Below are 14,038 nucleotides of genomic sequence, written 5' to 3' on the forward strand. Positions count from 1 at the left end.
AACATAACTATCACAAGTTCAAAATATACAGATAAGATTCGAACTAATCTAAGAACCATTTTGATCCATTTTGATCCATTTCGAGTTTTAGAGCATCCAATTTTTGGATAATGTAAATGTATAACAAGCTTGAATACTCGAACAAACATGTATGTGTCTTGCTACTTATTATTATTATAAATTATAACAATAGAAATATAAATATCACTAACCAATTTCTTTGGTCTAGTGTGGCTCCGTTTGTCAATTGTTTCATTAAAATTGGGGTTCCTCTCGCGGGTTGAAAAACGTGGTCATTAATTTAAATGTCGCATTGTAAGTTTGTAACAACATAAAATATTAAATTAATCTCATAATTTTGTATTATCATATTTGGCACAAAATAAAGCATCTATAAATGGTATGTCCACTAAAAGTTGCTCATCCATCTCAATAGACCCAATAAAACCACTAGAATACATATATACTTTCTTATGTACCATATGAAAAGTATAATGTAAGATTTGAAATATCTATACCAAATCTTCAACAAAAGAGAAAGGTGATATTGGTGGAAAAATAAAAGGAGAAGTTTTGAAAATGGGGTTTGATAAGGCAAACAAGGAAAACCATTAAATAAGAATACTATTTGTTGTTGTTGTTATTGTTAGATTCTCTCAACCATCAATCTAGCCTCTACTTCTCTTTAAATTCTTGTAACCCTTTATGAGGGAGACCGAGAACCAACCATATTTTAGGGTATGGCCAAAATATTTTAAATCGAACAAGCTTTAACAACCAATTATGGGTTAAATCAAACAAGCAACGTCAAGGTAACTTATAATCAAGTAGCTGAACTGAAGATCAGCTCAAGAAAAACTTCTTCAGTATCACGAGTTTAAATCTCGACGGTGGGAAGAGGGGCTGATTTCACTTGTTATGGACATTTCGAAATAAATATAGATCGAAAATCTGATTTTTTTTTTTTTTTTTGGTGATCTTTAAAACATGGAAATATAGTAATTTACTTAAACTGAAAAACAAAATGAACATCAAAATTTAATAAATTACCTAGACTAAAAATGACAAGGTATCGGATTCACATAAACTGAAATGGTAAATCTAAACAATTAAAGTAGTTATTGCTCTTTAAGAGCTCATCTCATATCGGCTATGTAGCCCTCTTAGGTATCATCTTTCTACAAATCTAAAAGCTTATTTATGACAATCAATCTTATGAAGACATACAAACTTAGTAACTACTAGTAATTTGTGGGGGAAAAAAAAGCAACATGAAGACATCGTCTACTATAAGATTAATTTGGTGTGTAGCCATAAATCGAGAGAATATTAGGTCAATGACCATTAGATCCACTAAATGTGGTTATAAGTTTATAACACGTTATACTGTTATTTAAGGGTGGAATATACCATTCTCTTATTGGGTGTTGTTTCTTTATGTTTGATTTTTGGTTTCGAAGAGGTAAAGTAACACGTGAACTCTTCATCCTTTTTTTTTCCCCAATCTTCATTCCTTATTTCATTTTTGTGTGATCATATCTATTACTTCTTTTTTAACATCTAAAACACTTTATTGATATATATGAATATACAAGATTATTATCAATGAAATTACAAATACAACAATTGTTTATGTAACAAAAATACGATAAAGAAAATACAACAATGGTTTATGTAACGAAAATATGAGTATATATATATGTATTTTCAAAAATGGATCACTGGACCGGAGGGTTTATTATGGAAAAGGCGAAGTCCACACAGGCCAAATAAACAACACGTAAGTGTTCTCCCTCAGCAATCAGCAACGAAGGAAAATAGTGATCGCTTGGACGCCGAATCATGCAAAAATATATAGAATCGTACGTGTTCGTGATAATCATAAAACATTTAAGTGAAAGCAGTATGATAATCATAAACATGAAGGCGATCGATGATAAAATCTTGCAAACATCCATGGCAGTTAATAAATGAACCACATGTCCGTTACGTTATGCTTTGGACCATTGGATTTGGATTTAGTTAAGACGAGGTTGATGGTTCAGCGCCGAGACGGCCAACGAGGAAAATATAAAGAAATGGCTCATGCATTTGTCTCATTATTGCTCTTTAATTCTATAGAGAGACATTATTTTTACTCGTTAGTGTTTTGTTTCTAGATTAACTTGTCTAATCTAGAAAAAACGTTGCACTTATATAACAAAAGTTTTGCATTTCTAATCAAATATTTTGCATGAAGAACTTATCTAATCAAGATAATAATCTCTTAGCATTTCCTTTTTGTAAAACTAAAAAAATGCAGGCTCTGTTCATTGAATGGGCAGCTCATTGTTAATTTGTTACAAAGAGGCCCAATTAATTTTTATATTTTATTTTCTCTTGTGGTCGAGAGGCCCACGAAAACTACATAAAAGAGAAAAGGGAAAATTTCGTTGCAAAACATTTTGACTATATATATTTGCGGACCGAAGTACTATTTCCCCCTCGGAACTATCATATTGTTCCAGTTCTCCATTGATTTTTGATATCTTACCAGTTTTCCTTCGGACTTATCTCCTCTGTTTATTTCCCCCCGAATCCATACTTCTCCGTCTATTTTTCCATCGAACTGGGTTTACACGGTTTTGGTACAAAACCCGATAGAAACCCATGTTAAACCGGTATGAAACCAATTTATAACCCGGGTAACATATACAACCCGACCCGACTTCTTCTTCTTCTAATTTAAAACGAAAACCCCCAAATTGACAACTAAGAACCCTAAAATCGAAATTGATAAGAAAATCTCTCTCTATTTCTCTCAAAATAATGAGCAATGTCTCTGGATCTTCGAGCTCTTTGACAAATGTCCGCGAAAGAGGAAGAGTTGTTGGTGTACCTAAGAGATGTTGGTGTGGAGAAGCAATTGTGGCCAAAACTTCCAAATCCGACCATAACCCAAATCGACGATACTTTCATTGTGTGTATGCAGCTGGAAATAAGGTAACGACAATCACATTTATGGTCTAGACTATTATTAACTCGGTTCTAAACGATAATGATAATCAATTGTCTATGGTATAGCTTATGAATGACAATCACATTTTCAAGTGGATTGATGAGACTTTGTTGGATGAGGTGGAGACAATGAAAGAGTTCATATCAGAGACAATGAAGGTTGAGAAGAAAATGAAAATGGAGCTTGAGAAGAAGATGGAAATGGAGCTTGAGAAAGAGATATTTGAGAGGATTGAAGATGTGAAAGCTGAATTCAAATCAAAGATGAATAGGATGATAATTGTTTTAGTATTTGGTTGTTTGATCATCTTTGGTTTAGTTAAGTTAATATGATGACATTGTAAGTTGTTAAGGTTCAATGTTAAGCTAATATGATGACATCTTTGGTTTTTATGAGACAAACTAATTCAAAAGAAGAGATGTTAGAATTGTTCAAAAGAGACCATACAAACTTGTTCAAAAGAGTGCTTAATAATAAGGTTCAAAAGACACATAGACCTTACTAAGGCAGAACAACATATGTTCTGAAACATGTCATAATACCAAAAAAAAAAACACTTTTCCTTGTGCTAATCCTCCACATTACTTCATCCATCCATTACTTCTCTTGAGTTAGACAACCTTGAGTAGATTCCACTTGAGTTCCACCCTACAAATTTAATCAAATATCAGAATCAATTTCATGAAACTAAGAACAAACATCACATTAGAAAGTATAACTAACCTGTGTTGTATTCTTCTTGTTCTTTTTCTTCTGGTGGTACCTACAATTATGATCAGCTGCACCACAAATCCCACAATGCATGATTCTCTTCTTTTCTTTTGGTTTCTTCTTGGTAGGTGACTCATGAACACCTTTCTTCCTCTTCTTGTCTACCTTTTCATCATCCGGCCTTGGTGGTGGATGCACTTTCACCTCCAGTGCAAGGCCAATAGTGTGGAACAATCCCCTCCGTGTAATTCTCCTTCCACTTGAAAGTTCGGAACCAATGACACACGTAGTCTTCAGCTTCCAATGTCTTCTTTAGTATCAGTCCATACGCGTGTTCGCAGGGGATTCTACAGATCTGAAACTTCATGCAAGTACAAGTCCTATCGTTCAAATTGACTATGTGTTTGTCATATCCCAGGTAAACTTCGTAAGCTCCATTTGTGCTGGGATGTACAAAGCACAGAGAAGTTGCCTTATGCTCTTCAGCCAAGAAACGTTTCACATATGGAGTGCATATCCCTGACAAATACATGAGTACATATTAAACTTTTGAATTCAATACAAAATGAATGAAAGATAAAAGAAGTGTAATGTTACTAACCTTCGTGTGAGTGAGAAATTGCAGACCGCTTAGCAATCCGAACCATGGCAAGCCTTCGAACACACTCCAACATGGCCACAAATGGCTTCTCTCTTGCCTTGTTGATTGTGTTATTGAAGGACTCCACCGAGTTGTTTTCAACATCCTCACAGTAGTTGCCAATCTTGTCGAACGCCCTACACCAAATCTTTGGTTTAGTTTTCATTACATCTTCATATAGTTTACTATCATATGCATGGATCCTCTCCAAACTCTCTTCATAGTCTTTACTGTTGTAGCACCAAGCTAGATCCCACAGGAGTTTCTTCAGCCGCATCTTATTCGGATGATTCTTCTTTAGATTCCCATAAATGTGCCTAACACATTTTCGATGCTCTATCTTTGGTAACTCTAACTCAACAGCTTTAATCAACCCCTGAAGTAAAGAAAACATTATTAATTATCTGATCCAACCTTTATCAAAACATAAAACAAATCAAAGCACATTCTAACCTTTTGTCGATCAGACACCATAATGTAACCATCCCCATCACCTAACTCCAAGTCGATCTTCAGCCTATTCACAAACCATGACCAATTATCTGTGTTCTCAACCTGAACAACACACCAAGCTATTGGGTAGATAGCATTGTCAACATCTCTTCCTAAAGCTACCAGCAACTGTCCCTTGATCTTTTCTTTCAAGAAACAACCATCAACTCCTATTAGTGGTCTGCAGGATTTTTTCCATGTTCTCCTAAGAACATCATAGCATACATAGAATCGCTTAAACACATCCTGTCCAGCCTCGTTCTTCACCGTATCAACCTCGACAACAGAACCTTCATTTGCTTCCAATATCTCGGCCCCATAGTCCCTGAGCCGTTCAAATTGAGTATCATATTCAAGCTCTATCCAGGCCAATGCCTTTCTCCTAGCAGCTTGACACTGATCTCTAGTAACTGATATCTTCCACTTCTCCATTATAGTCTGCTCCATCTTCAAAGGCATGTAATATTCATGTTCTTCTCTTATCTTATCCAGAAACAACCTAGCTATCACTGGTGTCTTAAACATTTCACATTCTCCATTAGGTACACAAATATGCCTGTTCGTATACAAAGTAATCCTCCACATCGACTCATTGTGAAGTGATGCCGCATAAACTTTCCACATACATTTTCCCTTAGCACCAACACACTTAAAACCGATTCTATCTCTATCGTACATGTATTGCTTGAGGTTACAACCGTATACAAGTGCGTAGTCGAGAACACACTCCTTAAAGGCGATTCCATTGTAGAAGCTTTGCCCTTTGTACATTGAACCATCACCATGCATGATGGCTGTCCCCCTTCTCGCAGCACCAATATGAACATGTTCCTCATCCTCATCGTCATTTTCTGGGTACACGTTATGACGAATCGATTCCTCGGCTTCCGTAAAATCAGTCGCCATCTTGTCGATATGAAACTCATCCCGATCCTCAGCTTCTGCGTCTAAATCTACTCCAAGAGGCGGATTAGGAACATGAATTAACGCCATCACAACCGGCAAGAGAGAAGAAACGAGAAGAAGAATTCTGAAAAATTTCTAGGGTTCGTCGAGAGAGGAAAAGGGAAATCGATTTGGGGTTTTTTTTATTTTTAGGTTTAGTTAGGTTTAGTTATGTAATCGGGTTGTAATCCGGTTTAATTTGGTTAATAAGTTTCGATTGTTGGTTATTCAAAACAGTAAACCATAAAAACTAATACGATGGGAAAATAGGCGGACAAGATTAAGTTCGATGGGAAAATAGACGGAAAAATATGGATTCAGGAAAAAATAAACAAAGGAAATAAGTTCGAAGGAGAACTGGTAAAATATCAAAGATCAATGGAAAACTGGAACGGTATGATATTTGTGAGAGAAAAATAGTAGGTGGGTCCTATATTTCCACATTTTTTGTTTCTGTTTTTACATGCTACATAATACGTAATGCAAGTGTGTCATCCAAATTATTTCGAATAAAGAAAATAAAAAATAAATCAGTGACGTACAATACATACAGAACAAAAAAGAAGAAGAAGATAAAATACAAAAATATTTACAAGTATTTGTGGAAGAAGTAATAATAATAATAATAAACACCTGGACGCATATATGTATTTGGAATACGGTATGGACCGTAGCGAGTAGCTGTGGATATAACACGTAGACTTTTGAGTTCCCCCAGCTATTACCTTATCTTTATCTGACACGTGGCATTATTACAAGAATGGGACCCTATACTCCCGCTCCCCTGATGTCTCTCCCATCTTATCCGAATGATCCAACGGCTATGAACGAACTCATTACTGATAATATTTTAAATCAAGTATTGGTATTTCCTCAAAATATCAAATTCATCCCTCGTCTTTTCGACTGACACATCCTTTTCCCCTTAAAACTGTTAAAGCTACAAAGACAAATTTATAAGTGATAAAACAATAGACATATAAAATTATAAACTATAGAAAGAGCAGAATTATAAACAAATTAAATCCAACATGAGAACGATTAGATAGCCGTAATATAATTATAAATAATCTATATTTTATCAAAAATAAAAATGGAAAATCACATTATACTATTACGAAAATAATATTAGACGTATTTTGTTAATTAAAATGAAATAGATCTTAATAATAAAGTATAATTTAGCATAAAACAAAACTTTTTATTATTATTTTACAACTATTTGATTTTAGTGAAAAAATATCAATTAGTTTTGGGAAAGAAAATTATCTTATCTAGGTTAGGCTTATATCATAGACTAATAACTAGATTTGTGTGTTTAAATAATTTGAATATACCAACTTTTTTTATGAATGTTGTATGTAGACAGTTCTAATTTTGAATCTTAAAAATGAAAGATGATTATTTGTCTAAACATTATTTGTTTTATAATGTTGATAAAAATATTGAAACTAAATTAAAAGTTTTGTAAAAAGTCGTCTTATCTTTTTTTTTCTTGGTTACAAGATTCAATTCACCATTTTTCAATTTACTAGTAAAATCTGAACCATTGAATGTGACAAAGTAAAAACGAATTTCAAGAATATGGTTTATAATATAAAATATAAATAGTAAGGGTACTTCTTTTTTTTTGGGCAAAAGTAAGGGTACTTCTTTGAATGAAGATACTAATATAAGGACGTAAATACAAATTTCATTGAAATATGTATTTATAATAATAAAAAAATAAAAACAGAAACTCCTATAATGTAGACGAAGAAAAGAGTCGGTGTTATAATATAAAGAAGAAGAGACGATCAAAATCAATCTCTCTCGAAGAAGACGTTAATGGCGGAAACCGTGGAGCTACCGAGTAGGTTAGCGATTCTTCCTTTCAGGAACAAGGTTCTCTTGCCTGGCGCCATTATTCGAATCCGTTGTACTTCTCATAGCAGGTATCACACGACTCTCTTACGCTTCGACCATTTCCTTCTTCTTTCTTCTTCCTCTGGACTTTGGTTTTGTTTTAGGTAATTTCATGTTTGTACTTGTTCGAATCAGTTCCAAAAGATCGTATAGTGCTAAAATCTATTGAGTTAGGGTTAATTTTGTGTGGTATTGAGCGATCGTTATAGCTACACAACATTTAGATTACCCTAATCGATTTGGTTACTTGTTTCTCAAAATTTAGCGTCACACTGGTGGAGCAAGAGCTATGGCAGAAAGAAGAGAAGGGTTTAATTGGCATTTTGCCTGTTCGTGATGATGCTGAGGGTTCTTCAATTGGGACGATGATTAATCCTGGTACTGGCGATATGATTTTGATAACCGGATGAATTTTGATTCAGTAGGTGTATCTTGTGTTGATTTGATTTCTTGTGCGCCTAGGTGCTGGAAGTGATTCTGTAGAAAGGAGCTTGAAATTTCTAGTTGGTACAACAGATGCTCAGAAGTCTGATGCTAAAGATCAGCAGGAAGCTCAATGGCACACCAGGTTTGGTTTATTTTTGCTCCTCTTAGACTGTGATTTCATAATATGTTTTATGTAAATGTGATATGGATGCCGTGTTTCCAGAGTTTATATAGTGCTGAGTGATGTTCTTCTTTTCGAATATATAGGGGAGTAGCAGCTCGGGCTCTGCATCTTTCAAGAGGGGTGGAGAAACCAAGTGGAAGAGTTACATATGTGGTTGTCCTTGAAGGTCTGAGCAGGTTTAATGTTCAAGAGCTTGGAAAAAGAGGACCATATTCAGTTGCGCGGATTACATCACTCGAGATGACAAAGGCAGGTAAGATATAACATTTCTTTTCTTGTATTTTTATGTGACTACTGTCTACTGGTCTTCAAATTTTTCTTTAATTTCGTGTCTTATCATATGGTAAGGACCTATCTATTCCGATGCTTCAACATGCAACAGAGATATTCTTTTCCCACTAAATTAGTTTCCTGCCTCTATTGTGATCATTGACACTTTGATCTCTGCAGATAGCCCTGTTTGTGCCTAATAAATATATAGAAAAGTTTATGCTTATGAGAATTATTTGAGGTTAAAGATTCTCTAAGATAATAATTTTGAGTTGGAGCTTGTTTGGTATTGATAGTTTTTTTTTTCTGGCTAATTTCAGTTTGGGTCATGAGATTTTTTATTTCTATTACATTTGGCTACATGGTAGTCCTTTGATGTCTTTAGCTGGTTCCTTTCTGTCCATCTGCAGAGTTGGAGCAAGTGCAACAAGACTCAGATTTTTTAGCCCTGTCACGCCAGTTTAAAACCACAGCTATGGAGCTTGTCTCTGTGCTTGAGCAGGTAACTTTAGTGAAACTAAACGGCTGTCTGTTTTTGGTTCCTCCTTCAAATTTTCGTTTGTGCTTCCAAGATTACAACGCTGAAGTTATAGGTATCTGTTATCAAGAAATAAATTCTTTGGGATTTTTTTTTTCTTTCCATGGGAGCAGTTATATAATCTTCATCTCATGGAATCTGGATGATTCGTGATGGAATTAGTAACTTATGCATTACTTCTTGATTCAGAAACAAAAAACTGGTGGAAGGACAAAAGTTCTTTTGGATACAGTTCCTATCCATAAACTAGCAGACATATTTGTTGCTAGCTTTGAGATGAGTTTTGAAGAGCAACTATCCATGCTGGATTCAGTTGACCTGAAAGTAAGACTCTCAAAGGCTACTGAACTAGTTGATCGGCATTTGCAGGTTAGCTATTGATTGTCATATTCTTGTATCTGTCTTCACTTTTCCCTTGGGCATTTTGAATTCATGTTGATGTTTACTTGTGACAGTCAATTCGCGTGGCGGAGAAGATTACTCAGAAGGTGGAAGGCCAGTTGTCAAAGTCACAGAAGGAGTATCTCTTGCGCCAGCAGGTTTGGTATCTTTTTTGCTCTTGTTGTCAATTTGAGAGGGTGATCTCCTTCAGAGGTATGACTTGAGAATTGAAAATGGTTTCTGCAGATGAGAGCTATTAAAGAGGAGCTTGGCGACAATGATGATGATGAAGATGATGTAGCTGCACTTGAAAGAAAGATGCAAGCTGCCGGAATGCCATCAAACATATGGAAGCATGCTCAAAGGGAATTGAGGTATACTGTGCTAGAGGACAATAGCTGATAGTTGTGTGAGTGTGGACCAACTGAGGACATAATTTATTACTAGTAATTTTCCTTTTTCATTTCCTAATGCAGGCGACTAAAAAAGATGCAACCTCAGCAACCCGGTTATAACAGTTCACGAGTTTACCTGGAGCTGTTGGCTGATCTTCCTTGGGAGAAGGCAAGCGAAGAACATGAGTTGGATCTAAAAGCTGCAAAAGAACGTCTTGACAGTGATCACTATGGTTTAGCCAAGGTCAAGCAACGGATCATTGAATATCTGGCTGTTCGGAAGGTTGTTGTTTATCTTTTTCTCTTTGACAGTGATCCGTCTTCAGTTTTCTGGTTTTATCTTGATTGAATCTTATTTATTGCAGCTAAAACCAGATGCAAGAGGCCCAGTTTTGTGCTTCGTTGGTCCACCAGGTGTGGGCAAGACATCTTTGGCATCATCTATTGCAGCTGCATTAGGTAGAAAATTTGTTCGCTTATCTTTGGGTGGTGTGAAAGATGAAGCTGACATTAGAGGACACAGAAGGACTTATATAGGAAGCATGCCAGGGCGCCTTATTGATGGGTTAAAGGTGAGTGGTTTGTTTTCTATCTAACTTGTGCTGAAGAAATCAACCTTGGGGATTTGTTTAAATCAAGGAACTAAGCTGTACCATATAAGTTCGATATCTCTGTGTCTCTAACCTTGACGATTATAAGGGAAATAGAGTATTATAGACCATAAAAATGATTGCTAGTTAGCTTTTCCGAAAAAGGCATTGGCATTGGCATAACTGTGGTGTAGATGCTTTTCTAATATGTGAATGTCCCGTTCGATAACAATCATGATGGATGGTTTGTGATATGATATCTCTTCATCACTAAGGGTTTCGCTCTATGTTTTGGATTTTAGAGGGTTGGTGTTTGCAATCCAGTGATGCTGTTGGATGAGATTGACAAAACAGGCTCGGATGTTAGGGGTGATCCAGCTTCAGCACTGCTGGAGGTTTTGGATCCAGAGCAGAACAAATCTTTTAATGATCAGTATCCTATCATGTTTACTTCTTCAATAAATATATTAGATTCAGCGTCCAAACATTGTTAGGCTTGTTGAAAGTTTTTTGCATGAGTTTTAAATCTTGAAATTGTACTTTCGCCTACTCTTAGGCAACAACCATCTTCTCTCATAGATGCACAGATGATACTTCCTTTAGTTTGCCACTCTATTTTATGAACTCAATGGTACCTTAACTGAAAAAATAGCTATCTGAATGTCCCATATGACTTATCAAAGGTGGTTTTTGTTGCCACTGCAAATAGGGTTCAACCTATTCCACCGCCTCTTCTAGATAGGATGGAGCTAATTGAGTTGCCAGGTTATACGCAAGAGGAAAAGCTTAAGATAGCTATGCGCCATCTGATTCCTCGAGTTCTAGAGCAACATGGGCTTAGTTCCGAGTTCCTCAAGATTCCCGAGGTAGATTATTATTTTATTTAATTTTTATGTATTGCCAATAATTGTCTCTCGCATGGTGCGCTTATGCAGTTCCTTTGTATGGTCGTCGTAGGCTATGGTAAAGAATATAATTCAGAGGTACACAAGGGAAGCCGGTGTTCGTAGTCTAGAGAGAAACTTGGCTGCTGTGGCTCGTGCAGCTGCTGTGATGGTTGCAGAGCATGAACAAACTCTTCCGTTGAGTAAAGATGTGCAGAAACTTACCTCTCCTATGCTTAATGGTAGAATGGCGGAGGGAGGCGAAGTGGAAATGGAAGTTATTCCAATGGGTGTAAATGATCATGAGATTGAAGGTACCTTCCAGAGTCCCTCAGCTATGGTGGTGGATGAGACTATGCTTGAGAAAATTCTAGGGGTAAAGCTCTTTTCTACTCTGTTCACTTCTAAATATTTGTATCACGGAATATAATCTGTAGTGGTTGTGTTATGTTGTGATACAAACGTGATATTTTGTTGTGATACAAACGTCATATTTTGTGGAAATTTACCATGTGCTGTTTTGTTGGGTGCAATGCAGCCTCCAAGGTTTGATGACAGTGAAGCTGCTGATCGAGTGGCTTCAGCTGGCGTTTCTGTGGGTCTTGTGTGGACTACCTTTGGTGGAGAGGTCCAGTTCGTGGAGGCTACATCTATGGTAGGCAAGGGCGAAATGCATTTGACGGGTCAACTTGGAGATGTTATCAAAGAATCTGCTCAATTAGCTCTTACATGGGTAAAGATCTTCACTTATTAAATTTTTAAATCTTCCTATTCGACTGCATCTACTATTCAGAACATGAAAAGATACTTCAGAACTCTTTCGCTGATCGTGTATTGATGTCTTTTAGGTAAGAGCCCGTGCATCGGATTTCAAGCTGGCACTTGCAGGGGATATGAATGTTCTTGATGGTCGAGACATCCACATTCACTTTCCTGCTGGTGCAGTGCCAAAAGATGGACCTTCAGCTGGAGTGACTTTGGTGACTGCTCTGGTTTCGTTGTTCAGTCAGAAACGAGTAAGAGCAGACACAGCCATGACCGGAGAGATGACACTTAGAGGTCTCGTCCTACCTGTTGGTGGAATCAAAGATAAGGTACGCTGCTTCTAGTTCTAGCATCCCGAAGCTTCATATCTAGTTAAAAGCCCGAATTTGGGTACCATCTTTCATGGTCTTTGGAACAATTCTTGAGTTGAAAAACATATTTAAGAGGGCCATGTTAAATTGATGAACAGATATTGGCTGCTCACCGTTATGGTATCAAGAGAGTGATTCTACCGCAGAGAAACTCAAAAGACTTAGTTGAAGTACCCGCCGCTGTACTTTCCAGTCTGGAGGTAAGTTGTTAACTTCAGTTTTAGTCTTGTTCTTGGTATTACATTGTAGGTAAGAATTTTGCTCTATGCTACTCCGGCCCAGTGTTTGGTCCATATGAGGTCTGGTTTTGATTTGATCGTGATTTCGTTTTGCTGACTAGTCCGCTGACCACCAAACACAAGAAAAGAATTGTGCACTAAGTCTTGTTTTCTTTCAAAAACCTTAGAACTGGGCTCTGGCAAAGCTGCATCGGGCTGGTCTGTAATGTTTTTGAATAGTTCTAAAATTGGTATGAATGGTGGAAACAGGTGATATTGGCAAAGAGAATGGAGGACGTACTGGAAAATGCATTCGAAGGAGGTTGTCCATGGCGGAACAACCACTCTAAATTATGACAAATCCGTAGCGCTGTCTTTAAGACCGCAGAGTCAGAATCAGACCATGTTGGCGTATTTGGTAAGGATCCAGAATATTTGCATATCCTAAATATGGTTTTATCCCAGTCACCTCTCCTATATCGTATGTTTGTGTATGTAAGTGGTTTAAATTTATCAACTAATTTAATTTACTTATCTCTTCACGAACTCGATACCCTCCGAAAATTGATCTATTATGAAAAACCGGGCTAGCTCGCAAAGAGAAGTGGAATCATAAAGATATGTCCTTGCACCTACAATATGATTCATATTTCGTAAGTTAAGTTTCCAGCTCCTGAGCTCATTCTTCGGGAGAGAAGAGAGGTCAGTTCATTGTGGAGAGACTAGGATCCATCGTCTTTAATTGATCATCTCAACTACCTCTTCCTCTATCCTCGATCTTGATCATCCTTTGATCCCATTGCTTTTTAGAGAATTTCAATCCTACTCCTACCATTAGAAATTTACTTTTGTCATCTCATCTCAATGAACTTTATGTTGGTTTCCAACCACTTTTCAATCAAGCTTAGAACACTACCACTTCTAACATTATGTTATGTTAAAATACTTTGATCCAAGCGTTAGATGGTTATAACAAGAACTTTTATGAGCGTACTCTTGTGCCGAGGAGGTGGCATCCCAAGAAATGGTCAAATAAGCGCAGACTCGTCACCAGACATTAGCATGATCCTAGCTTGGTTTGCTATTTTATTCAAGCCACCTAATATGTAAATGTTCTTACGATGAACAAATCCAACTACGTAGAGAATCCTGAAATATGGTCCAAACGTTTTCTATCATAAATTCATAATATAACGTATTCCTTTTGTTAAAAACATCACTTAAACACTGAAACGGAAGGAGTATTGTTTTTTTTTTTGTTTCGTAAAAGAAAGAAAAAATTTTAAAGACAAGTTATAATTTAGGTGCAAGGATATGAACACAAC

The 14,038-nt window shown here is 36.5% G+C and overlaps 2 protein-coding genes across 3 annotated transcripts; one reads left to right on the plus strand and one right to left on the minus strand.

Moving 5' to 3' along the window:
- Window positions 1-3,595: 3,595 nt before the first annotated feature.
- LOC104728502 (uncharacterized) lies at window positions 3,596-5,834 on the minus strand. The gene is made up of 5 exons (XM_087472751.1): window positions 4,803-5,834; window positions 4,311-4,725; window positions 3,996-4,228; window positions 3,722-3,913; window positions 3,596-3,646 (listed from the first exon to the last, which is right to left on the minus strand). The coding sequence occupies exons 1-5, from the start codon at window positions 5,832-5,834 to the stop codon at window positions 3,596-3,598; spliced, it is 1,923 nt and encodes a 640-aa protein (XP_087328877.1).
- A 1,655-nt stretch (window positions 5,835-7,489) lies between these two features.
- On the plus strand, window positions 7,490-13,640 carry LOC104724670 (lon protease homolog 2, peroxisomal). 2 transcript variants are annotated; one of them, XR_015572614.1, is made up of 18 exons: window positions 7,520-7,720; window positions 7,957-8,069; window positions 8,154-8,259; window positions 8,385-8,554; window positions 8,982-9,073; window positions 9,299-9,478; window positions 9,565-9,648; window positions 9,737-9,864; window positions 9,967-10,168; window positions 10,251-10,457; window positions 10,778-10,908; window positions 11,128-11,341; window positions 11,433-11,735; window positions 11,898-12,092; window positions 12,208-12,453; window positions 12,594-12,695; window positions 12,984-13,131; window positions 13,305-13,640. XR_015572614.1 is itself a non-coding variant. In XM_087475622.1 (17 exons), exons 1-17 carry the CDS (start codon window positions 7,614-7,616, stop codon window positions 13,068-13,070), a joined length of 2,667 nt encoding a protein of 888 aa, XP_087331748.1. In that variant the 5' UTR covers window positions 7,490-7,613; the 3' UTR covers window positions 13,071-13,259. The 2 variants fall into 2 exon arrangements, 1 of the variants encoding a protein (XP_087331748.1); XM_087475622.1 differs by lacking the exon at window positions 13,305-13,640 and having other exon boundaries at window positions 7,490-7,720; window positions 12,984-13,259.
- Window positions 13,641-14,038: the final 398 nt, after the last annotated feature.

This window comes from Camelina sativa, chromosome 11 (assembly GCF_030686135.1).
Source record: "Camelina sativa cultivar CO46 ecotype springtype chromosome 11, ASM3068613v1".
In the NCBI taxonomy this organism is placed as follows: Eukaryota; Viridiplantae; Streptophyta; class Magnoliopsida; order Brassicales; family Brassicaceae; genus Camelina; species Camelina sativa.